The 27,570-nt window shown below is 45.5% G+C and overlaps 1 protein-coding gene across 4 annotated transcripts in view; it reads right to left on the reverse strand.

The window, feature by feature from the left end:
* DNM1L (dynamin 1 like) overlaps positions 1–24,462 on the reverse strand; it is a 62,136-nt gene extending 37,674 nt beyond the window's left edge. For 2 of the 4 annotated variants that reach the window (XM_006276343.4, XM_019489432.2), the window contains exons 1-2: positions 24,229–24,461; positions 9,886–10,033 (exon numbers count right to left, since the gene is read on the reverse strand). In XM_006276343.4, coding sequence (XP_006276405.1) covers positions 9,886–10,033; positions 24,229–24,330 — 250 coding nt within the window. In that variant the 5' untranslated portion in view covers positions 24,331–24,461. Of the gene's footprint in view, positions 1–9,885; positions 10,034–24,228 lie in introns of all 4 variants that reach the window. The other 2 variants (XM_019489431.2, XM_006276344.4) reach the window with 2 other exon arrangements.
* Positions 24,463–27,570: the final 3,108 nt, after the last annotated feature.

Consider the following 27,570-nt stretch of genomic DNA (forward strand, 5'->3'; position numbering starts at 1 on the left):
TCTGGCACAACCCTGCAACACTCCCGAGGGGTGCGGGATGACAGCATGCTGCTGCTGCTGGCGGGGGCCAGTGCCAGCACCTAAGTCTGTTCGGCACAGACCACACCGAGTGCTGGAAAGAACCCAGTGCTGGCACTGGCCCCAGCTGGCAGCGGCAGCCTGTTCTCATCCTGTGCACAGATCTGGGGGCCCGTGCCCCCTGGGAAGAGTCTGGCAAAGCCCCACAGCCCTCCTTTTAAAGTACCAGGAGACTGGGGCTGGGTGGGGAATGGGGCCAGGCGGGGCAGCCAAAGGCGCTTCTCCCATGGCTCCCCCGCACCAGGGCAGAGGCAGGCATAGCCGGAGAAGCCATGGGAGAAGCCTCCATGGCTGCCCTGCCCAGCCCCAGCCTTTAAAAAAAAAACAAAAACAAAAAAACAAAAAAACAAACAAAGCTCCATACTCACCAGCTGCAACATCGGCAATCAGGGCCTCTGAGGGCTCATGGCAGAACCCCTTGGTGCAGCACAGGGCAGTGGGGATTGCCCCCCCTTCCCCCTGCCTGGCACCCATGCAGCAGCTGTCGCATCGCGTGGGTGCAGCGTGGTTCAGCAGGGCACCACGTGCCGTCTGGGAACTGGAGCAGCTCTACCTCTTAGCCGTAGCCCAGCACCGCTAGCCTCAGAGGCTCCAGTTCTCAGGCAGCACGCAGCACCCTGCCGAGCCGCACTGCACCCATGCAATGGGGCAGCTGCCACGTGGGGGGGTAGGGTGATCCCCACTGCCCCCTACTGTGGGGGGGAGCCTCTGTCATGAACCTTCAGAGACCCTGATTGCTGATGCTGCAGCCAGTGAGTACTGGGCTTTTTTGTTTTTTGTCTAAATGCCAGGAGGCCTTGGCCAGGCCAGGGCCGGGCAGGACAGCCATGGAGGCTTCTTCCGCGGCTCACCCCACCCAGGGAGAGGCAGGCATAGCCAGAAGAGCCGCAAGAGAACCTGCAGCCACCCAGCTGTGCCTGCCTCTCCCTGGCTGATCCAAATCAGTGCCGAAACAGCATCAAAACTCCAAAATAGATTCAGTCGAATTGAAACAGAACAATGACCCTCCGAAACAGCCGAATCTGAAACCAAAATGAAACAGCCATTTCACACAGCCCTAGTGGACACCATGCGTGGGTTAACCTTGAGACTTGGGAAGCACCAGGGGCCAGATGATGGAGCTCTGCAGGCCAGATGCAGCCCTTATGCTGTATTTTTGATACCCCTGATCTAACACAACATAGGTTAGGAAAGTGGGAAAATGAAATGCTCGTTAATGACAGATAGTGAAACAGTAAGATGAAACCTGTTTACAATTTCAAGAATAACAAGCAAAAAGCAGATTCAGGAAGGCTTTCCAAATTTGCAAGGTTAATACAAGTAGAAAAATTAAATCACAGCTATAAAATATAGCATAACCTAATTGTTGAATCAACTGCTCTCTCAACATTTAGTACTTACTTTAAGACTGGACTTGCATTCTAGCTAAAGAAGAAACGTTAACATTTTGTCTCTCTTCCCTTACCATGGCACTATGCCTAAGAAAGTTCTCATACATACTGCCCAATCAAGGTCACTTGTTTAAAACATTAATACACTTAACCTTTTTCCCCCATGCACTTAGACATGAAAAGCCAAACATTTCCAAAAGAAAGTTTGTAACGTAACACTGGACAGTCACACAATTAAACCTGACATCTACAGGGTTAAATCACCCCAAAATCAGTTTGAAAGGGAATTGGCACTGCAGAAAGATAGGGAAACAAGCACTGCTAGGAAGACATAGATCTACTACCTGCTTATCTACAGAAAAGCAGAGACTGCACCATGGTTCTCCCCCCCCCGCAAGGCAAACAGAAGCTAGAAAACAGATCAGCCTGTTACTCAATGATTCACTGGGCTTACTGACAGTTTTGTGCCATGAGTTTCTAAACTGACACGTCAAAACAATATACATTAAAAAAAATTACTAGTCTACTAAGCAGCAGTGGAGACTGAACAGCCAACAACAGTGCGAATCTTGGTGTGTAGGAGGAAAGAAAAGAGCAAAGGTTAGTTGTAAAAAATTACATAAATGCAGGGGACAAATTTTGGCAGGAGATGGAAAAAAAAATTAAGAGGTGGTAAAGAGTAATATGAAGAAAGAGAAGGAAGAACACAAGCAAACAGAGGTGAAGAATGAAGAGCAGTAACTTAAATGTGGGAAATGAAATAAAGCAGGCAGGCATAGAATCAGGATGGGAAAGAATGCATACCATAATGCCAGCCTCAGGCATAACAGATCTTGAGTCAGGCCCTGAAAACAAGATTGTTGGGGGAAGGGAGTAGGGGGGGGGCAGGGATAATACATTTAAGAAAATAGAGCCTTTAAGGTACACTCAGCTCACACTTCCAATTTTTTCTTCTTCTACAATCATAAAATCTAAAAAATTCTGTAGGCTGCTACATGAAGACAGTCTCATGTCATCACTTACCTAAAACTATAGAAAATGGGCACACAGGGCATTTATACACATCCTTTTTTTCCAGTGATGTGCCAGAGATCCGCCACTTCAGTAGACTAGACTTGATTAATCAAGTCTGCTCCGCATGCAAGCTGAGGCGAACTGCACCGCGCCATGTGCAGTTGTATAAGTGGTGAAATGCACATCAGCACGCAGAAAATGGTGACAGTGGGCTTTTGAACTAAACCACCTCCAAGGCCACCACTTATACAACTGTATGTGTTGCAGCACTGGGGGCTTTTCAAAGCAACCAGTGCTGCAATACATTCATGTGCAAGGGTGCCCAGGATGGCAATACTGGTATAAAAGAACCCATTTTAAGGCTACTAGATATCAGGACAAATTTTCCAGTATTAAAATCAAATGATTGTTTCAGGGACGTTTTCTATTAACTTGAATAATTTAGTTAACAAATAGAAATACAATAGTTTCATTGGCAAATCTTCTGATTCTTGTTTCTAGGGCTACTGAAAATGTGTTTGGTCTCTGAAAAGCTACACTTCATCATTCCAACAGAGGACTACAGTCACTATAAATGACCCACTTTCCACTTCAAAAAGTTGCATATGAAAAACAGAGAACAGATTAAATTAAATATTCCACAGAAACAGTATAAAGATTTTCATCAGCTATGAACAGAAACTTTAAGACAATCCATTCAATAAAGTAAGAACTCTTTATCTCTCTCTTTCCTAGAAAGCTCAGAGGCACCTGCTTAACATTTGAGAAGATTCCTCCTAGAATTTCAATTTAATGCAAAGCAGATGATGAGAAGAGAGATTACAAAAATATATTAGCATACAAAGTCACTGAAATAGAGGGGTTCTGGTATTAATGAATAATCAACATTATGAAACTAACCTACAATTTCTTATTTAAACACTGGGGCATTATAAAAGGCATGCTAGTTTAAATGGTTATGTCAACTTCACACCAGTTCTCCTATTCAACAGAACTGGAATTCCCCAAACAGAGCTCTCAACTGATGACCGAATCCCCATACTGCCCTTTTGGCTCCAAACCCTGCTAGATGCCTCCAAGAGAGGTATCTGAGTTACTCCAAAGAACTCTTCCCCAAAGCAAAACTCCAGTCAGAGTGAGTGATTAAACAAAAGCTGTCAAGAGCCAATAGATACAACATTTTTTTGTTAAAGCATTACAGAGAGTAATTTTCTCTACTCGCTCTCCTTGTTTCAACTGCTCTGAACAGGCCTGAACACTTTTGATAAAAATCCACTGAAAGATAGCTTCAGAATTATTTGATACTATTCCTCTGCCAAAACGCTCTTTGTAATCTACAGTACAACGCTCCTTGACAAAGCCCAGACGCAATGAATTTATCCCCATGTCAGTGTTTCTACGTTTCTTTGCTGCACATCAAGTTAGTCTCCAAGTTGTCATTCTACCCTACAGCCTTCTCGTGGGAGCACAGGAAGCTAACCAGAGTCATAAAAAGCTACGATCAGGTTTTCCGTACAAAGATCATCTAGAGCAAGAGCTCCATAAAGCAACGGGCGGCAATGTTTTTGGGCAGAGTGCCAAAAACACCCACAACCTCAACTTATAAAATGTTGTTGTGCCAAGGTCAGACAGCACAGAGCCACGAGGAGCCCAATACTTGTTGTGGCAGCGCAGCCCCAGCCTTTTCCCCTACTCCAAACCGAGGTGTGCATGCACCTGCCACCAGCCAGGCTGGAGCTGGGCCTATCGTAATGCAACTGCTAGCAGCCTCCTGGCTGCCTGCCACAGCCAACCTTGGCAGGACCCTGCTGCCTGCCGTGGAGCCCGGGCTGCTCTCAGCAAGCAGCAGGGAGGCTGCAAGCACCTGCATCAGGGTCCATGGAGCTCTAGCCCAGATCATTGCTAGTGGTGGGTGCATGTGCACCTCAAGGTAGATGGCAGGGAAGGGGCCAAGGCTGCACTGCCACAACAAGAATTGGGCTCCTGGCAGCTCCCCCACCATCCACCGCGAGGTGCATGTGCCAAGCAAAATGCCTTCGTGCATCACACCCTGACACACATGCTAGGAGTTGTCTACTCCTGCCATAAAGCAAAGTCAAGAATAAAATCAGCAAGACATGAAGAAGTCCAGCTGGTTTTCCAGCTATCCTCCCTCCAAATTTATCGAAATTCCTGCCTAAAGACTAAATTAAAAATCTATTCTCTCATGCCATCATTCTATTCTTGCTCTATACTAAATAAAAATGAAGACTTGCAACTAAGGAAAATGTATGTACAACATCTTTGATCACTTCAAATGCATCTGTTCCTCAAAGTCTTAATTAGGGGGAGGAAGTGTCTTTCCATGTCCTTCTACAATGCATTAGCCCACCCTGATCTCAGTGGGGTACTATAGCAGGAACAGACCTTGCTTCAAATACTACAGCTTTTCAAATGCCATGTAAAAAGCTGATAAAGAAGTGCTTCATAAATTTCAGATTCTGGATTTACTACTTCCACACTGTCTGTTCAAGATGGAAATGTTTTACTTTCCAGCCCAGATAACAAAACACTAAAGGTTACTGAATTACCCAGGCGTATGGTTCCCTCCTTCCTCCCCACCCCCAATCTACAAAAGCGATGAAGATTAACTACAAAAACGATTCGTAGCTGCAAGGCCAATTTAATTATTAATGAGGCCAGATGTTTCACAGAGCTTCCTTCCCCTGTAATTTCACAGAAAACAAACAATGCAGTGTGTTACCATATTAAACATGCCATAAGGGAAATCATTAGATGCCACCTACAAGTTACCAAACCACAAACCTCCTTCCGTAATCCAGTTGTGCGTCAGGGAGAGTATGTATATCCATCTGAAGTAGGGTCACGTGAAAATACCATGTTCACTGCTTCATTTCTTATGGAGTAGACTATTTTCTTTGCACTGATATTTTCCAGCTATTTTGGGTTTACAGTTACCTTAGTTGGCAACCTGAGAAGACTGTACAACACAGGGCAAAACAAAATAAAACCTCTGTAGTCTCTCATCCCAGAAAATCAGAAATCTATTCAAATGCATGGCTGCAGCTCTATTTTGCCCACCAGGATGCTAAGGAGCAAACTCTGAAAGCCCTGGGAGAAACTTTCTCAAAAGAAAAAATGCAGTAGACTCAATCCTCAGATCACACTGACTCCTCTGAAAGGAGGTCAGAATAAAGCCTGCAGAGTCATGGAGGCAATGCTACTTTCATTAAAATCTGTCTTTAAAAAGTAATGCACTAGTCTGTACTGTACTTGGTTACAGATGTTTACTCTTACAACAGGCAGCAATTAAAAACTCTTTAGATTATAAAAAATTGAGGTTTTAAGATTAAAACACTCACACGGATGCAACACTTCAGGTGACAGAAACATATCTAACAAAGCCTCACTTCCAGAACCACCAATGTCCATGAATACTGCGTATAAATATAAGCAGTATAAATTGACTCAACATTTTAACACTAGTTTTGCACAATCCGCATAATCCAAGATATCAGTATCTACTATTTTAACTGGAATATGAACTTGTGCTTCCACAGAGCTGATTAGGAGCATATTCATAATTAGCATACTCTACTGATGAAGAAACTGAAGTTCTCTTACATAAGCAACAATAATGGACCAAATATTACATTTTAGTAGAATTAGAATAGGTTCTCTGCTACAAATATCTCATATAAGATTCTCCACTGCTCTTGGAAAGTGTCATTTCTTGCTATGCTGAGCCCCTATTGGGATTTGTAGCATTATATACTGCATTTAAATAAAATTAAATTGCCTCTAACTTCACTGTGATTAGTAATTAGCACATGTTACCTGACAGTTAACTTGACTAGTCAAGTATCACAAGGCTAGTTCTATGAAAAGCAGCCAATTTGCATAGTATTTGCATAGGAAGGCACCACAAGATCAGCTTTTTTTTATATTTTGTCATTAGAGGAAAAAATATTTTAAATTTACAGTATGTTCTTGAAAATAAACTTTACAGAATTTGTACCAGTTGACTTCAAACTAAAAAGGAACTAGAACAGCCCTCAAATATGTCTTTGCGATCCACACAACGTCAACACACTGGTATTTAGATTCCAGTAATAGCATTTGCTCTGGATTTGTACAGCACACAATAGATTATCAATATACATAAAATATAACTCTGAGAGAGAGGGAAGTAGATCCTACAATGTCACTGAGCTTCCTTCTAATAATCTCAGCTTGGTGGTAAAAGTATGCACAAGTGTACAATTCCAAAGGTTATTTATCCTGAAACCCCCTTTTCCCTGCTTAAATGCAACTCAAATTCTGGGCCTCAACTTCCTAATTCTTGTTTTACAAACAAACAGACCAAATCTAACAGTCTACTTTGACATGGTGCATGGCTTATTTTAGAAATTTTACATTCAACTATATAGTAGCTCAGCAGCATATAAATCAGACAAAGTTCAAAAGAAAATATTATGACTTCCAAAAAACAAGATAATTCCTTAATTCCCAGTCATTGTGCAAGACATTTACAAGGCATTTTTATGACTTTAGCGTGTCCAAACATTTACTGTATCAGGACAAAGACAATAAGACAGACAAAATCTAATAACCACTTTCTGTTACAGACAAGTAACGTATTTACTCAAAGCCAAGACGAGGCTCCCCACCCCCATTTCACACAATGGGAAAAAAGCCGTGCTTTGGATCTGAGTACCAGGGCTGGGCCCGAAAGCTACTGTCTGCTTCTACTCCCCAACCCCCGCTGCAGCAGTGCAGGGAAAGGGAGAAACAGATGAATTTAAGATGACCCCCCAATAACTCTCTACACAGAAAATTATAAACAAACTTACAATTTTCCACACAGAAAATCTGATTATTGGGCAGATCTGTCTTAAAATCAGAGTCACCTTGGATTCAGATAAATGCAGCATATGTGTGTGCTGTGTGCATGAGATCTTTGTATGCATTCTTCTGCTCTGTGTGTGCGCGCGCGCGCACACACACACACCCCCCCCCTTTGAAGAGTCCCTTTGAAGCCCCTGTGTATTAGGTTTCAGTTCTTATTTCTTGCAGGATCCTAGCAATTTGTTTGTATAACAGAAAACTTCCAGATTAGTTGATGAAAGCCATAAAAGCTCTCCATTTTGGTAAGATTAAATCTTCAGTCACAGAGGTTAAAGGGTTAAAGTGTAAAGTATTACATCTGCACAGTACACACTGGTTTTCATCCATGGATCTAAATAGACTTTACAAATATTAATTTAACTCAGGACTATCCAACTGGAAGCCTACAGGTTGCATGCAGCCCATGAAGGGTAAATATGCAGCCTCTGGGCTTTTTTACCCAGTCATTGCTTCCTCATCAATCTCTGGCTGCTGCTTCCTGCCTTGGTCCCAGGGGCAGACAGCACAGGGAAGTGAGCATGAGTCTGGGCTATGTGGGCAGGAGGGAAGGGTGGGGAAAAGGAAACAGGGGCCTTGCAGTACAGTGGCAGGGTGAGAGCACCCACATGGGCATGTGTTGCCAGGGCAGGAGGGGGAAGTGTGTGTGGGGGTGTAGAGAATCACATTTTCATACTTGCATAGTACAGTGGGTGGGGAGGGCATCCAAACAGCACGCCTGGTGTGGCCCTTGCTGATGTGCTATAGTCCCTAAGGGCTTAAATTGGACAGCCCTGATTTAATCTAACACTCTTATGCAACAGGCTTTGCTAACCCCATTTTATATTTGAACAAGACAAAACCCAAGATAAAAGAAAAACTCTTAACAGAGCTAGGAAGAGAACATGTTTCCCAACTCCAAGCACTCTACATACAAACCCATTTTTACACCTTGAAGGCTGAGGAATATAGCACACAAGTTAGTAATTAGTATGCATGAGTTATATTGTAAAAACAAAGTAAAAGCAGTTCTAAGGGTAGCAAAGCATTATATACAGGAAACAAGCAAACATGAAATTATACTCCATGTCTACATTTAAAGAAACCAGCTGCCTTTTTGGTCCTGTTTCAATATCTACATGCCTTTCAGAGTCTGCCTCTGTGGAGGTATTTTTACTTTGCATTTGTGCTTGCCTCTTGCTGCCACAAAGAAGTCTGGCACTTAAGCACTTCCAAAGTCCCACCACTGATAGCTGTTCTTCAATGGCCAAAGAGTGCAAGTATTACATTAAGAAAACAAAACTACTTTAACAGAATTCTGGGCTCTTGACTTTAAAGCTACTTTTTAAAAGAAGTTTTATTTAAATCCACATGGAATTAACGAATATTCTTTGTTGCTGCAAGTGGTAAACCCAAACCCAAGTATACTTGGACTTACGCCATCAGTGTACTTCCACTGTCAAAAATCAAGATTTTAGAAATATTACATTATAAGCAAAGACAGATTAGTATGCCCAGCGGTTTCTCACTTCCTTAAGATTGAGAGTGTTATTTAATATAAAATTAAACTGTGTCAACTTCGCAAAGGACAAATGAGGTAACATTCTTGACCAGCAAGAGATAAGGAGGCACTACAAGAAACTAAAGCCTCACCCTACTTTATGTGGTTTAAAATTTCTTAGCAATATGATACCCATAATCCAGAGGTTCCAATATCTTTGCATCTATACAAGGTCCGTATCCCTTACACTATTTTTCCTGTGTATGTCCATTTTAAACCCTTATCCATAAAAATTATGCTCTCATCATGTGAGGGGAGATTTTATTGCTCAGCAGGACATTAAAGATGCAGCAAAACTGTCCTGCAGATCCTAGCCATTGGAATCATAGGAAGTTAGGGTTGGAAGGGACCTCAGGAGGTCATCTAGTCCAAACCGCTGCTCAAAGCAGGACCGTCCCCCCCAACCAGATCATCCCAGCCAAAGCTTTGTCTAGCTGGGTTTTCAAAACATCCAAGGATGGAGCTTCCCCCACTTCTCTGGGTGACCTGTCCCAGTGTTTTACTACCCTCTCAGTAAGAAAATTTTTCCTAATATCTAATCTAAACTTCCCTTACTGCAACTTGAAACCACTGCTCCTCAACATTCACTACCAGCCACACACTGTCGTAAGGTCTTTGGCAAGGTCTTCTCAGAAGTGCTCAAAAAGAGACAGATGAAGACTTAAAATAGGAACTGTATTGAAAGTGCAATATAGCAAAGCTTCTGAATTTAAGCTATTCTGTTGTATGGATAAAGCAGGCTGCATAAGGAGCTACAATATTTTTTCCAGTAATATGAAATATTATATATATGCATAAATAAATAAGATACCAGAGTGCATCTGCAGTTTAGGGTTAAGATTGGTGTATTTTCACCTTGCTTGAGCCTACACAAGAAAAAACAGAAATACTATCCTCAAAAAGAAAGATAATTAGATAAACACATGAAGCTTAAAATCCCAGTTAGATTACACTTACCATTTTCATCTCCGGTTGTTTTCCGACTGTCATCTAGAGAAACGTGTACCAGCTGCAGGATAAGGGGTCTCCGGGTGATAATCCCAGTACCTCTTGGGAGCAGATCCCTTCCCACAAGACTTTCCAGCACTGAACTCTTTCCACTGCTCTGAAAATGGGAAGAGAGCTAAATGACTGTCTTAAAATACTGAGACGCTGTAATATTCATTCCACTGTATGGCTGTAGCTTTTATCACTCACGTATGTATGTATGATGCCCATTCTTACCTCTTCTATTCACTTTCCTAACCCTCATGTTACTTCGGACTGGTAGATAAAGAAGACACAAGTCACTGGTATCATGCTGTGCAGCCAGATACAATATAGGGCAACGTGGCAATAGGTTTGCCTAGTGTAATGTAATGAACAAACAAGTCTCCTTTCAACATTTATGTTAAAACCTATATGTTATAAAAAAAATATTTTTTTTAATTATCAGAATTGTCCCTACCCAAACTAGTTTGTCTGAAACAGCTGTCCCTATTCTACCTTTTAACATGGGAGTGGTAGAAAGGAGGGTTATAAGAGTTAAGGTACAGGTGTGGGCCAGGGCTAACAATTCAAAGGATTCCAAGCTCCAGCACTGACCATGCAACACCTATGGACAGTCACTTGAAGAAACCTATAATGGCATTTGATGAAAGCTGTGCCCATCTAATTTCCCTTGGTGCTAAAACCTTAATTTTTTGGATCTGTGCTGAGCAACCTGCATTTTAACAAATTTGTACCTGCTCTTTCTGCAGTTGTAAATAGAAAATATTGGACAAAAATGGTCCAGAACCCATTTGAAACACCTTGGGATTGTACAACAATGCAAATACATTATAACACTGACTCAACAAAGCAGTGAGGGCAACATCAGAATTTCCTTGGTCTTTTAATAGTTCGCCGACTGCAGGGAGCACTACCACAAGTTTCACAGTAGGTCAGAACATCATTTTTCTTCAAGACAGAAACACCATCAAGGCTGCTCTGAGATCCCAGATGGAGTTTCCAAGGATTCACTGTTTTGCTTCTGCATATAATTATCGCTAACAAAGGTACTGCGCATCAAATTACACTCTCAGTAACACCTGTCTACATTGTCTTGAGGAATTTGTGCAGCTGTGATTGTCAGGCCCAGTAATCAGAACTTAACAAACAATTCCATTATGGAGGAACAGGCTACAGATTCCCGAGCCTTTGTCTACACCGGAAAGTTGACCAGAATAATTATTGTGAAATACACTACTCCAAAATAGCTATTGCAGAAGAGCTTCCTGTTTGGGCTCTATTCTGAAATAAAAGTGCTTTTATTCTATGGAAGTGTACAAATTATACTGAAATACAATGTCCAGGGAAAGAAATTCTTCCTAAATAGCTTAATATCCAACAGCTATTCCAGTTAGTTTCCCCGTACAGACAAGCCTGTCAGTTGTGCTCATTTTCCAGGCCTGACAAAAGTAAAAAGTGCATTTACTATGTCAAAAAATGGGATTCTGAAATGATGGGACACTGGCTTCAATAGTTTTTACCTAAACCACTTTTTTGAAGCATCACTGCACTGCAGGCAAAATTTTAAAAGAAAAGCCCACAAACACATCAACACAAGTCCCTCTCTGTTTTTGGGAGGGAAGGGACAGCCTGTCTACTCCCAGATCTTGTAACGGTTGGGGGGGGAGGGGGGGGGGAAGGAAGAAAGGATTCAATCAATGCAGTCAAACTCCAGTGCTGCTGCTCTACTTTTGGCTGCCCCTAAATGCATTATTCCCTACCCCATAAGATCTTTTCTGGGTTAAAGACAACAGGGCTTTATGCCATGACACCCACTCTAAGGTAGGCTGTAGATTAGGTAGTCAGCTTACTGCCTTATTAAGACTGCTAGATATTAGAAAGCCCAGACCCACCTCCTAACAAACAGTGCATGCTAAAAGGGCAAAGGAAGGGCGAAAAACAGGACCAACCTGCCATTGTTCAAGTCTGAGGGGTTCCAGAATCACTCACGATGCCCAAAAGCCCCATCTTCCTAACTAAATGGAAAAGGTACCAGCGAATAGAACTAACTGCAGTTTTTCCCAGCTGCCAAACAGGAGTATTAGAAGCTGCTCATTGGCACAAGTTTCAACTAATATGTGGACCTGCCACTACACAAATATGCTAAACCAATTGTTTAACATTATCAGAGCAATAGCATTCCAGTTTATAATCCAACAAAAAAGTGGAGACATCCATTTTTTAAAACTAACTGTTCTCTAAACTCGATACAACAAAAACAAACTGATGGAGATACATTATTCAGATATTTGATAACAGTAAGGGAAAAACTCATGGTGCCTTATGATGAACCCTGGAGGAATCTTCTCCAAAAGCTTTACTTACATAGCAGAGAGCACATCTGTTGTTCCCAAAAATATTTTCTCCTAAGGGCAGGTTTGAGACACTAGGGTGAAACAGACCAATTACAAAATGGTCAGGAGAAATCGGGGGGAGGGGAGGAGCTACCATTCAGTGAGAGAACAAGAGGCCTGGAAGCACACAGAAGTCAAAAACACAGCAATGTTGTACCCTGGCTCAGCTGTCCATTCTCCCAAAATGAGCTGGAAGCAGCTCCTAGAATAGTCAATGTTAACAGAGCCACTAAAACTGCCAATTTAATGAATCATTAAAACCCTATCGCAGTGGTCTCCACCCTTTTTAAGTAGGAGATCACCTTTGGCATTTAAAAATCAACCCAAATGTACGGTGCGCCCCGCCAGTAAGTCTGTGGGAGGAAAGAAAGCGGGGGCAGGGGAAACATGGAGCCAGAGGGAGAAAAAAGGTAAGTCTGTGGGGCTTATGAAGCAAATCAAGGCTCCAGCCCTAGCCCCACTTCCTCCTTCACAGGGAGAGGGGGCGGGGGGCAGCTTAACCTGGCCCAAGCCCCTTCCCTCCCCCATGGGCTGACCTGCTGGGCTGGGGCATGCGCATGCACCTGGGCCCTCAGCCCCCCACCCCAGCCTCAAATCAACTCCAAGAGGCCCCAAGATCGATCAGTAGATCAAGATCCACTGGTTTGTGACCACTGTCCTACTGGGTCCAGGATAGGGTGCGCTTGCAATTCCTGTTTCTGTTACAGCTGTCATTTTTTTTCTAGCCATCTGCTGACACTGTATGAAAAAGCAACGTTGTTCACATTGTGGAGGGATTTTTTTACGGCCATAAAAGCCCTAAAGAAAACCCTGTAATTTCTACAGACAGTAAGGTTCCAGGTACTACTCAACCTGACCCATCTCAGCAGATGACTTCATGCTTTCAAGGAACCATATAAATGGCTAATTAACATAAGTTTCACTTAGTCAAAGCAGGGTTGTGGGAGGAGGGGCCTCCACACAAAAGAGAAACAGCTGCATATAAAACCATAGCTGCAACAGATAAGAACAAGAGATCTAGAAGTGCAAATGCATGATCCCTTTCCAGGCTCTACCTGCTCTGGGGATCTGCCACAATCCTATCCAGCACTGGACAGTCATTAATACAGCCACACAGGTATAAAGCCTATTGCTTCCATGAGTAGACTTCTCTGCTCAAACATCGTGAACTTTTCCAATGAAAGGAAAATACGGCTGCACCAGACGTTAGGGGCGTGTCCAGATGAGCGCGCACATGCCTCTTGCCCCGCCTCAAACCCCTTTGAGGTGGGGCAAAAGGCACGTGAGGGAACCAAAAAAAATGTTCCCTAGACCCCTGGATTGGGTCTAAAAAAAGCAAAGTTCAAAAAAAGGGTGCAGGGCACGGTCCTGGATCGGAGGCAACCGGATCCCTGCCCCCCCCCCCCATACTTAAAAAAAAACAACACACAAACAAAATAACCCAGCAATTACTGGCAGCTGGAGCTGCCATGTGGCTGACTGGGGCCCCGCTCGCACAGTGTGGGGCAGGGTGACAGCCCCAGAAGCCCCAGCCTGGGCCCTCCTGCCCCTGCACTGTCCTGTGCTGCCTGGGGTGGCTCTGCCAGATGGCCCCAGAGCCCCCCCCACCCCTGCTTCTAAGGTAAGCAGAGGCTTTTTTTTCCCCATTTTTTTTCCTGTTCTTTTTCTGAGTTTTTTTTAAAGTGATGGTGTCTGGGGTTGTGGGGGTAGCCTTGGGGCAAGGCTGGGTGGGGCAACCATTGGAGGGTCTGGGGGAGCAGCGGGTGGGGCAGCCATTGGGGGGCTGAGGTGGGGCATGTGGGCCTTTTTGGGAGGGGATAGCCCCTGCAGGGGCCATTTGGCCCCTGTTGGGCTGTACCCCTTGTGTAGGGGATGAACCCCCATTGGGGGGCTGAACCCCTTGTGTAGGGGGGCCAATCACCCTGTGGGAGGGCAGCGAAGTATGTATTAATGAATTCATGAAAGATGTATTTAGAGTTCACTTTATTATTATGATACAAGACTTGCTTTAACACTGTAGATATATCAATAAAACATTGCCCAACTGATCGCTATCTGTGTCTCACTCTCTCGCTCTCTATAGTGGTCTTTTGTTTTACTTATGGAGGAACATGGATTTCTGGGGTATTTTACAGAGGGATTTTAGGATCTTTTTCATCAGGGATTTTTCAGTTTTCCAATAGGGAACACCAGAATTCCTGTGAGGGAGGCCAGTGGCAGGACCCTGCATGCTCAGAGCTGGTACCTGGTGCCCAGCTGGTTGTGGCTGACCTCCTGACCAAATGGGGCCAGGAGGACATGATTTGACAATTCAAAGCAGGCTACCACACCTGGAACATCTTCCAGGCAACAGCTGCCCAGATGGCCGGGCAGGGGGCACACATGGCAGTAGGGCTGCACAGAGGCCAACTCTGCAGCCACAACCCACTGGCAGCTGGCCTAGAGGGGCAGATGCCTCTACTGGCTGTACAGTCCCCATCAGGGTCTGGCAGGTGCACAGCAGGTCACAGCCAGGCAGCAGCCCCCACCTCACCGCCAGACTGCTGCAGTGGGTAGAGGGTGCAGGGAAGTCTCAGGGCTGCTTCAGCAGTCCAGCTGGCACAAGAGGTAGCGTCCCCAGGTAACAATTGGCTGGGCCCCAGAAGCTCCGGAGAGCAAGTAGCCCTGAGCTACTTACCAGGGCGGCTTTTTATACTGCTGAGGACAGCACAGGTGCTAGCCCTGGGCTCAGCTCCCTCTGGCTGCAGATCTGGGAGGAGCCAGGCAGGGTTATTTTGCCCCAAGTGGCACAATTTGCTCCACACCAAAGTGCATGTCTGAACATGTGCGCTGAAGCAAAAAGCCCTGGCTCAAATTTGCACCACTTCTATTTGAGCTGCTGCAAGTGCATGTGCTTGCATGTGTGGACGCGCCCTAGGTGTTTCTTCCTGGTCTGTGCAGGCTTGCTAAATAATCATCCACGTGAGCAAAAACTGGGGTAAAATCTGAAGTGAAGAGAATGCTTCACTTGTGGATGAATGCAGCAGAGGCCACTGAAATTTAAGTTACCCAAGTCTTTATACTTCTCCACAATGCCCCATGATGACAACTTTTACAATTTTTTCTCCTATGGCTGACGAAGGGCATTTGTGCCCAAACACCTGCAATTAAAGAATTATTTTTTGCAAAAATCTACTTGGTATAATAAAACATATCACCTCTACCACGAGTCCTGATTGCTTTTTGCATAATGTCCAACACACTTTCCATAGTATTTCTGTCTACCTAGGAGTATATACTTGGCTTTCCGAACTATTTTCTCACCTTCCTGATCTGAAAGTTAAAACCTTAAGTTTCCTTTTTAATAAAAATATATCGATATGTTCCTATCCCATATCCCCAGAATCTTAAAGTGGAGATCCTGATATCAAAAGTGAGTCTATCAGTGAGGAATTGAGGATACTACCTCAGTAAGAGCCTTTAAAAAAAAAATCAAGTGAAAATAAAAGAACTGTAATGCAATCTCAAATCTGCATGCAGATGTGACAAGACACTGCTTCCAAATGAAAAGCCCACCCAGCATCAGATTCTGCAAACTACCTTACATGCTTTCCAGCAGGAAGTTCAGAAACTTCACAAGCATCTACACCAGACTGAAGAAACTAGAAAAGGGGTTGGCAAAATACGGCCCGTGGAACCAGGCGCCTTCATGCAGCATGTTCAAGCCAGGCAGTGAGCTGTGCCTGGGCCACACGTAGAAGATGGGGAGAAGCGGCAGCAAGGAAAAGCTGGTGCCACATCAGAACATGGGCTTGCCTCAGACCCAAGCTGGGTTGTTCCAGCCTGCCTCTCCAAACAGTTGCCAACTGCCAAACTAAAAGAAGCCTGTGTTTATGTGCATACTTCCAGGTATACTGGGATTACAGAAAGTTTGCTGGACAAAACCAAGGCATCTTCTTGGAAAGCTGGTCTCGTCAACCTCTTGCAATACGTATACGTGCAACTCAGCACTATAATAACTCACCTAAAATTCTGTCCTAAAAAGTCACTATGGGCATGCACAGGTAAGGCCAGCATTTTATATATGGCACAAAATAAATCATAATGCTTTTCTACAATAAAGTTACTGGAAGAATTGATGTGCCAGTAAGCTACAGACTGTCTTGAGCAGCAGGATGGACTAGATCAGCGGTTCTCAACCTTTTTTGTATGGGGACCCATTTGTAAACATTGATGGCCAGTCCTGACACAATGCTCCTCATCACTCCTGACCTGCTGCCCTCTTCCCCCAGGCCCCAGCTTCCCAGTGTGGGGGGATCCCAAGCAGCCCCTTGCAGGCTGGAGCTTTGCCAGCCTGCAAAGGAAAACCAACCGTTTCCCATATTGTTCTCCTTTAAAAGAGAATCAATTTTTAAAGTTTGTTGATCCATTTATAAAGTTTGTTTGTAACCCTTTCACGTATTCTTGCAGCACACTTTTGGGTCACAACACGCTGGTTGAGAAATGCTGGACTAGATGACCTCATAAGGTCCCTTCCAGCTTTACTTTCCTATGATCCTACACTTATTTCTGTACATCACTTAAGGTCAGTGGAAGAAGCAATGATTCCTAAGAATCTCTGCACATGTCAAATATTAATGGCCTGAAGAACTATAGCCATCTCACCTACATACTTAGATTAACACTCTCTGGGGATGGCCAAATATGATAATATTCTTATTATGTACAATGAATTAGTTATATTTCCATCACTTCTCTAACTCAAGACCTGACTTTGAAGCACATGTAATTAACTTCAATGACAACTCTCTAATTACATGCACATCCTATACATGCACTCATTCATTCAAACAGCACCACTCTGCCTTTTTATTCTACTGCTTTGTGATGTTTGGTTGTGACAGTCCCATAGTGCCTTTTGAATAGCAAGTCCTCAGATAATACAGAACAAAAAGGTGTCACAGCACTGGATGCTGCAATGCTACTGTACATGTAGCATTTATGTGGTATTCCCAGCCTGTGTTTGTTAATGATTTCTTGATTAGACAACTTGAAGAAGAAACTAAAACACAAAAACCAAATAAGAAATGAAGAATAAGCAGGAGGAACTCATTCTCCTGCTCAGTGCAAACAATTACGATGTCATAGGGATAACGGAGACCTGGTGGGACTCCACCCATGACTGGACCACGGGGATAGATGGCTATACCCTGTACAGGAAGGATCGTGTAGAGAAAAGGGGCGGGGGTGTAGCTCTCTATGTTAGGAAAGCTATGCGTCCCTGCAAGTCGATATTGGCGACCAGGGTGGACGGCTGGAGACCCTCTGGGTTAAAATCCGTGGGGAACACGGCACAGGGGACACAATGGTGGGAGTCTATTACAGACTTCCCACCCAAAGTCCTGAGCTTGACCAGGAGTTTGCCCAGGAACTGGCTAAGGCGGCATGCTCCAGGACCATGGTTGTCATGGGTGACTTCAATTACCCGGACATCTCGTGGGAGGATCGCTCAGCAAAATCTGAGCGGTCGCAGAGCTTCCTCTCGTGCGTGGATGACCTCTACCTGACTCAAGAAGTCTATGGGCCAATGAGAGGCAAAGCGCTGCTCGACCTGGTACTGGCTACGGGGGATGACCTAGTTGGCGACCTAGTGATCGATGGGAAGCTGGGTGACAGTGACCACGAGCTGATCACCTTCACCATCCGCCGAAAAGCTGGCAAGTCAGTCAGCAACACGCAAGTCCATGACTTCAGGAAAGCCGACTTTGACAAGCTCAGGAGGCTTGTCAGTGAGGCCCTAAGGGACTGCGACCACAGGGAGAGGGGAGTTCAAGAAGAGTGGTTGCTCCTCAAGGGAGCGATCCTCAATGCACAAACTAAGTCTATTCCATCTCGGAGGAAAGGCAGCAAGAGGGCACAGCAGCCCCCCTGCCTCTCCAGGGACCTAGCAGACCTCCTGAGGCTAAAAAGAAAGGCCTACAAAGGATGGAGGATGGGAGTCACCTCCAAGGAGGATTATTCTGCACTGGTCCAGTCCTGTAGGGAGCTGACCAGGAAAGCCAAGGCTGCAACTGAACTCCAGCTAGCTTTGAGCATCAAGGACAATAAAAAGTCCTTTTTCAGATATGTGGGGAGCCGGAGGAAAAGCAGGGGCAATGTTGGACCCCTGCTGAACCAGATGGGGCAACTGACAACTGACGCCCAGGAAAAAGCCAACCTATTAAATAGGTACTTTGCATCGGTCTTTCATCAGCCCCATGGGATGCCCATGCCCGCTACAGGGCCGGGAAGTCCAGGTGAGGGTGATCCCCTGCCCTCCATTAATGCTGACTTTGTGAAGGAACATCTTGAGAAGCTGGATACCTTCAAGTCAGCCGGCCCTGACAATCTTCACCCCAGGGTACTCAAGGAGCTGGCGAGCATCATAGCCCAGCCTCTAGCACGGATCTTTGAAAACTCCCGGCGCTCTGGTGTAGTGCCCGAAAACTGGAAGAAGGCCAATGTGGTGCCTATCTTCAAGAAAGGGAGGAAAGTGGATCCGGCTAACTATAGGCCCATCAGCCTGACTTCTATCCCGGGGAAGATCTTAGAAAAGTTTATTAAAGAAGCCATCCTTAATGGACTGGCCGACACCAACATCTTAAGGGATAGCCAGCACGGGTTTGTTGCGGGTAGGTCTTGCTTGACCAATCTCATTTCCTTCTACGACCAGGTGACCTATCACCTGGACAAGGGAGATGAGATTGATGTCATATATCTTGACTTCAAAAAAGCCTTTGATCTGGTGTCCCATGATCGTCTCTTGGAGAAACTGGCCAATTGTCACCTTGGGTCCTCCACGATCCACTGGCTGGAAAATTGGCTCCAGGGTCGGACCCAGAGGGTAGTAATTGATGGAAGTCACTCATCGTGGTGTCCGGTGACCAGTGGGGTCCCCCAGGGCTCTGTCCTTGGACCCATACTGTTCAACATCTTCATTAATGATGTGGACACTGGAGTCAGAAGTGGACTGGCCAAGTTCGCTGATGACACCAAACTTTGGGGGAAAAGCATCCACACCAGAAGACAGGCGGGTGATCCAGGCTGACCTGGACAGGCTCAGCAAGTGGGCGGACGAGAATCTGATGGTGTTCAACGCCGATAAATGCAAGGTTCTCCACCTTGGGAAAAAAAACCTGCAGCATCCTTATAGGCTCGGCAGTGCTTTGTTGGCTAGCACTATGGAAGAAAGAGACTTGGGGGTCATCATTGACCACAAGATGAACATGAGCCTGCAATGTGATGCTGCGGCTAGTAAAGCGACCAAAATGCTGGCTTGCATCCATAAATGCTTCTCAAGCAAATCCCGGGACGTCATTCTCCCCCTGTACTCGGCCTTACTGAGGTCGCAGCTGAAGTACTGCGTCCAGTTTTGGGCTCCACAATTCAAAAAGGATGTGGAGAAGCTTGAGAGAGTCCAGAGAAGAGCCACGCGCATGATCAGAGGTCAGGGAAGCAGACCCTACGATGACAGGCTGAGAGCCCTGGGGCTCTTTAGCCTGGAAAAACGCAGGCTCAGGGGTGATCTGATGGCTACCTACAAGTTTATCAGGGGTGACCATAAGTATCTAGGGGAACGTTTGTTCACCAGAGCGGCCCAAGGGATGACGAGGTCGAATGGTCACAAACTACTACAAGATCGTTTCAGGCTGGACATAAGGAAGAATTTCTTTACTGTCCGAGCCCCCAAGGTCTGGAACAGCCTGCCACTGGAGGTCGTTCAAGCGCCTTCATTGAACACCTTCAAGATGAAACTGGATGCTTATCTTGCTGGGATCCTATGACCCCAGCTGACTTCCTGCCCTTTGGGCGGGGGGCTGGACTCGATGATCTTCTGAGGTCCCTTCCAGCCCTAATGTCTATGTCTAAGAAATAACAGAACAGACTTGCATCTAGGCGCTGCAGGAAAATTCAAATTAGTAATGCCACACTTGGGTTCAAAGGATCTAAACTAATAGTAAATGTACATTTCCACTCCTTTAACTAAGGCTGGTAAGTATGTTAACTAAGTATCCATAATAGGATACTGATTTATTAGCTTCTGCAATATTTAAGAAGAACTGGCAACTGAACATTTTTCACACCATTTTGAGTAATAAGAACATGACTAGAGGCAAGAGGACATCTGAGTTAATGCCCAAAAACCCACTAGGAAATATTTGGTCATTAGAATTAAAATGTCTAAAGGAGAAAAAAGTAGGTCACTGAAGTTCTGCAGAGCATGTTTTCAAGGAATGAAGGAAATGATAAATCACAAAGTAATAGAAGAAGAAAGCACATAAGGGAAAGAGAAAGTATTCTGAGATAAATTAAAACATGACCAAGGGTCATGGACAATTTCTAGTTATAAAGGCTCTGGAAATATACAGAACGCTTGTGGCATGCAGAGAAACAAGAACAAATCCACAGAATGCCACCAGCAATATATGAAACATCAGATAGCAAAGAAAGACTGGAATTAGTTTAGTAACCACGGTGAACGAAAGCAATGGATGTACTAAACACAATATAACAATTAATTTCTTTTGCAAGTAGAATATACTAATACCAATGTATATTTTAAGGAGAAAAATGAGTGTGTGCATGTGCATATACATACACACACAAATGAACGGGAACCGTGTACTGACAGGAGAAATTCTTTCATTTGACAGGGTCCGTTTCCACAAAGGAAGATGCAGGTGCAGAATACAAAACATCTGAATACTGTAAAGAAAGAAAGGTGACATTACAAGTCTTCATATATCAGAACCCTACTAAGAAATGAGAGCTCTGAGAAACAAAATTGAAGGGCCATATAGCATTAAACCAAAAATATCTGAAGTAATTGGCCCATAAGGGGAAACTTAAGAGGCATATTTCAAAACTTACTGAAAAGACGATAACACTGACATACATTTGAGAAGTCTCCAGAAATCTAGTGACTCAAACCAATCTTAAGGCAATAAAACTGGAGTCACCCTAAATGGTCCAAATTCAGAGTGCAGCTATTATACCTAATAACTATGATACGACAATGTTTTCCAGTAAAGTATTTGGTAAGGATACAATCTATCACTGATGAAAGGAGCTCTTTAATAGTGTCATAAGAAATTCATCTAGAAGATCAGTAAGCAAGATTCATTATTACAGTAGACAACACTACTGAATATTTGAAAACACTGAATGCTTCTAAATGTAAACTGCTCAAACTAAGGGTGCTCATTATCAGGTAGTTTATTCACCTATGAATGGTTAACAAAGAGAAAGTTGTTCATCTTTTCAGATTCTAACCCATGTGCTCTAAAAGTCTGTTGCCAAATTGCAACATAAGCAAGTAAAATTTAATCATAAAGGTGACAGAACAATGCCACAACCCCACCTCAGCTTCATTTCTAGAATGGAAAAAGACAGTAAGCCTATTTTATAGGTAGCAGTATTTTTAAGTGCCCTGCTATGTCAAAGCAGATCCCTCCAAAGAACAGAGAAAATAATCTATTGCAATTATTTTATGTTTACTGTGCTAAGCAACTTATGTACAATTAATTATTCCATCTTAAAAAGTTGATAAAAAAAGAGAATGACACTTCCTGTACTACTACTGTCCATTATGGTCTAATTGGCTTTGAAAGAAAGTCTATTATATGCTTACATAATACCCATGGTTTAATATATATTAAGTGTTGAAAGGTACATAGAAATATTTTGAATAAGTTGGTTTCAGAAGCACTGATAGTCTTATTATCTCCTCTTCCTCCTCTCCTACTTATCAGGTAACCAGCAAACTGTCAGGAGGGGAGAAGGGAGGAGTCTGGAAGAGAAAGGGATGCTGTAACCCTAGACACAAATATCATTCTTACAGAAAATTTTAACATGGTGCCAATCCTGCAACTTGAGCCATGTACCTAGCCATGTACTCGTCTACAGACAAAGCTTCACCAATGTCAGTCAGGCTCCATGTGGACAAGAGTTACAAGTGATGACAAAATATAAAGACTCTGCCTCACTTCCAGTATAGCTGTCACTGTCATTTCAACAAATGGTCAACAACAATAGATGTGGCAAACTTCCTTTTTTCTAGATGAAGAACAATACTCTACGTCACCATAAATGCAAAACTTGTTGAAAAAAAAATCTAGCTGACTCGGTACTTTCAATACTTAAATTTCCTGCATTTCTCTCAGTGTAGACCAGTAATTCTCAACCTGGGTCCTGTTATCACTGTCAGGTGTACAAACATGATTCACAAGATAAACCCCAAGATTTCAAATAGGAATCCATAGCGTTAAAAATATTCTGATTTGTGGTGGTCTTTCTGAGTTCTCTGCAACGGAAAAAATGTTCCATTATTTTTCCATAGTCAAAAAACAAATAAAAATTAAAAGCTGGCATTTTCTAAGAGATGCCTTTGAGTCTAACAAGGACAAGGAAAAAGAATTAGTCAAGTTTAAGATGACCAGATCCCTTTAAGCAACAAAAAGGCACCAAAGTAACTGTCATAATTAGGGACCTACCAAATTCACGATTTTCCGATTTTCATGGAAACCATGAATTTGGGAAGCTCCCAGTAAAAAAGCATGGTCCCAGTGAAAAAGCAGGTAACTGACCAGCAAGTAGGGGGAAGCACTGCAAACAGAGGCAGGAAAGCCCTGGTGTCCTGAAGCATGGGGGAGGGGAAGGAGAGGAGAGAAAGGGGACAGGAAGACTTTTGTAGCAGAGCATGGCATCCCCCTCCCTGCCATGCCTCCCATTAGCTGAGGGGCCCCAGAAATCACTCCCCTCCCCAGAGGGAGGCATCCAACTTTCAATCTCCAGGAAGGGGCGGGATACCCAAGGCCCCTAGCTAATCAGAGATGGGGGACAGGAGGGAAGGGGAGGGGAAGGGGTGCCACACTTCTGTGAAAATGCCAACTGGCGCTGCCCTGGGACCACAAGATCTGAAGGCAGCTGCCATGAATTAGGTAGGTCCCTAAACATCACTTACTATAACAGCTGTTCTCAACCCTGCTCCACTTGAGGCACCCCTTTGTAACTGCTGTGAATGGAGCGGCACTCTATTGCAAAAACCAATGTCTACGCTGCAGTGCTTACCCCCTTACAACTTAAGAACACAACTAGCGCCACCCCAGGGCAGACCCATGGTCCGTCCTGGCCAGGACCCTGCACCTGACAGCCTTATAGCTTCTCTTGGTGGGCAACAGCCCATGACCCCTTGGCAGTAACAACCAGGCCTGTCCCCAACACGACAGAGCAAAGGGTGTCTGCTATAGAGCGGAGCACTGAACCAGACCTCTCTAGACCAGCAGTTCCCAATCTGCGGTACAGGTACCGCCAGCGGTACACAGACAACCTGTCAGTGGTACGCGTTAACAGATGCATCACAATTGCTTTAGATGACAAAAATTCGTTGGCGATACTTAAGGTTGTATCATTTTAACTTGGTGGTGCACAATCTATCAGAGTTCGGAACCGCTGCTCTACAGCAGCGACTCCCCTGCAGGGTGCCCCACGAACACGCTTCACATGGCAGACCCACATTTCTCAAATGGGAATCCAAGGCATGAAAAACATGCAGTGGAGAAGAATTCAGAAAAGACCACAACAACAACAAGAGCTGCTCTGTTATCTCCCTGTCAAAAAAAAAAAAAGCGAAAATGAAGAGCCGGTGTTTTCCCAGGGGGGCCTCGAGCCTGGAAAAGCTGGAGCCCCACTGCCCTGCCCTGCCCTGCCCCCCCCCGGGCGCCGCACGAGGCTGCCCTTGTGGGGGCCCGATGCAGCGCGGGGGCCGAGGCCGGGTGGAGGCGGGGCTGCGGGGCGCGGGCGGTCATGGGGGGCGGAGGGGAGGGTGCCCTTGAAGGCGGCCGCGCAGGGTCAGGTGCCGCAATCGGGGCAGAGCGGGCGCGGAGCGAGGCGGCCTCACCTGGGTGCCCACCACGACGATCTGCGGCAGCTGGATGATGTCGGCACCCACTGTGTTGAACACGTCCTGCAGCTTGTTAATGACCGGGATCAGCGCCTCCATGGCGGCGGCGGCAACGGGCGGGCAGCGGGGCGCAGTGGTAATGAATGGGCGCGGCAGGCAACGGCTCTACCGGCCCCGTCCGCCAGCCGCCATTGGCGCCGGCCCCTAGCCCAGCCCGGCCTGGCCACGCCTCGCCCCAGCGGGCTGTGCGCGGCTACGTCATGACGCTAGCGCGACCGCAAAGGCCGGCGGGAGCTGTAGTCTCGCGGGTGTTCCTCTCCTTCGCCGTTCGGCCCCGCCCCCCGAGCGGGCGAGGCGGGGCAACCGGGCTCGGGGTTCTCTTGGGCTTGTCATCGCCCCGTCCAGCGCGGCTGCCCCTCCCCCCGCCTGCTGCGAGCCCAGCTCCCCGCCTCGTGCCGCTGTGACATCAACACTCGCACCGCGCGCTGCCTGTGCCCGTTGCAGCGTCACAGAGCGCAGCTGCGTTTCTGTGACGTAGAGCCCTGCCTGCCTTCGTATTTCCCCGGTGGTGCCAGGTCATAGCTATCTAGATTCTGTTGGAAGCTCAAAATGATCCATTTGCTGAAAAACGATCGTACACTGAAAAATATGCAAGTAAGTATGCAATTAAGAACGCACATAAATTGGCTCATTCCCTTTCTATTGCTCACTATTAAGTACCAGCGAGTGAGTGAGAACTAGCTCACCAGAGCTGTAGCATGTCCTTCTTTTGAGGCAAGCAGGAATAAGAAAGTGCTGACAGCCGGCCCAAAAGTCAGTTAAAACTCCCAGAGAGTGATCTGGGTTTTGTCTATGCTGCATCAATGAGCTGCCCCAAAAGTGATCGTACATTTTGAACACTTCTACTATTATTGATCATACCAGAGCTGAAATGATTGTACGAATGCGTTAATTATAGTACACCTGGCAACCCTGGGTGCACCTATCCTGGGGGTGCTGCAAGACACGCGTGGGGGGGGGGCACTCCCACAGCACAGGCAACACTGGGTGCTCAGCGAGTGCGACTTGGGGTGGGGAGCCCCTTTGCCAGCCCTGAGGCAGGAAGCAGTGGGGGTTCCCTGTGGCTGGGGATGACATGGAGGGGAGGGTGCCATCAGGCAGCTCCATGTGCTTGGACCGCTTCCAGCTCCCCCAGGTGGCATCTCATGGTTGCAAGCAGCAGCTTCCAGTCAGGATCTGAGGTGCTGCAGTCCACCTGGCAGTGCTTCCCAACCAGGGGATCCAGGGGCTCAGGCCTGCCGAGGAAGCTATGAGACCTCTTTAGTTTTGGAGGCCAATAGCAATGTGTTACATATTGCTTGGGACAAACGATCAAAACAGGGACTGAAGTGGAGGTCAAATGTAATAACAAGAGTGCCAAGGGGAGACACTAAATCAGACAGCACCCACTAGCCATCAAATGAGTTCAAGGAGTCTTTCAAGGGTGCCACAGGGTGCTGTCTAATATTAACATGGTTAGGGCCTTACCCTATTACCTACTTGGTTGGTGTATTGTGGGAGGGAGGAGGGGTGTCCTAGTGAGAGATGTTGTTCCTACTATGAACTAAAAAGCTAACGAAAGCAGAGAGATGGCTTTTTCTGAGACTCCTCCTCAGTCTAACAAAGGGGCCCCAGTTTAAAAAGGTTGTGAACCACTGGCTTAACTTAGTGCTCTTGAAGCATAACAGCAAGCAGCAAGAGGAGAGGGACACAAAAAAGCCCCACCTATTCATGGAAGTACACACACACACAATGTAACCCTTTAGGTAGGGCATGTGGGTTTACCCTTATCTTGCCTGCCAGGTTTGCTGCATTGCAGTAAGGCTTTGTGTGCTGTGTGGGTTGCTGCTAATTTTTGGTCCCAGTTTATGGCATTCCATGTAAATTTGCATCTCTCCATCTTGCTAAGTTTATTTACAACAGAAATAAAGGCTCCTGAAGGTTAGGGAATGAAACAGTTGTATTTCTTTGAGGAAGGACCAGCAAGGTTTTTTGTTTTTCTTTTTTAGTTTTGTGCCTGGTAAAGACCCCTCAGTTGAGGTCTTTGTCCTGTGTTAAGTTCTACAGCTGTGTGCAGAGCCTGTCTATCTACAGGGCACTCAGTGGGGCAACCTCTGTTTGGGCCTTGTTACACTTTAGGCTGTGAGCTGCACAAATGTTGATCGGCTTAGTGCTAGCTTGGAGTTTGGAGCAGTCACACCTTCAATTTGAGTGGCACATTTATGGAGAGTGGCCACACCTTAATGGAACAAGAACTGAGTTGTGAGGATGAAGAGATAATCCTGTCCTGGAGTGGCATAACTTTGAACCACATAATGAGTGCTTTAAAACACATTAACACCTTAATGTGCAGACAGGGGTTAAGAGCTCCAGGAGCTGCCCAAATTTACCGTACAACAGTGCCCTTTCATGCTCCGTGTTTTATGCATTAATGAAAGGACTTGATAAGGCCAGTGGAAATGCATAGGGGGTGCACATGCACCCCTTGAGAGCGCTGGTGCACGCCCTAACAGCAGCGTTTCCGACTTAGATGATGGGCGAGACAGGGGCAGGCAAGACCACTGGTTCCCCCGCCCCCCTCGCTACCCCCATGAGAGCACTGGCCAGGGAGTGGGGGTGTCAGGAGAAGCAATCCCTGTGGTCCCCACAAGGCACGATTGGCTGTGGGGGGACCCCCCCCTCCCCAGTTGCTGACTGGCTGCTGGCGGGGCAAGTGCCCCCCCACCCCCGACTCAGGAGGCACCAGTCGCCCATGCATAAGGCAGTGGTTCTCAACCTTTTTATACTTGAGGCACCCCCTCAGAAAATGGCAGCTCTTAGTTTTCACTCTGTTTTTGGCTATGGAAAAACAATAAAGAAATTCTTCTGTTGCAAGACAGCCCACAGCAGGCCAGAATGGTTTTAACACTATAGTCGAAACCTAGTCAAAACCTCTGGGATTATTTTGTGAATCATATGTACATGTTTGCACACCCAGCGGTGCTAATATTGCATGATATCCAGTGACAACTTTAAAAGGAGCTCACAGGTAAAGCACCCTGGTTGAGAGTAACTGGAGTTAAGCCTTTCATTTGTACAATAAAAGATAGTTGCCCTGTTGCTTCCTGTGTGATCTCACTGGGACAAATCCCACAATGCACAAAGTAGATAATATGGTCTACATAAGACCACTGTAAAGGAGGTGCACAACTGGTTGAAAAACACTTTCAAACAACTTTTACCAATGGAACCCTCTCAAACAAGGGCCTCATTTTCAGTGGAGACTCCCAAGAGTCTGTCCTGTGCCCAAATCTATTTAGT

Source organism: Alligator mississippiensis, chromosome 4 (genome assembly GCF_030867095.1).
Source record: "Alligator mississippiensis isolate rAllMis1 chromosome 4, rAllMis1, whole genome shotgun sequence".
In the NCBI taxonomy this organism is placed as follows: Eukaryota; Metazoa; Chordata; order Crocodylia; family Alligatoridae; genus Alligator; species Alligator mississippiensis.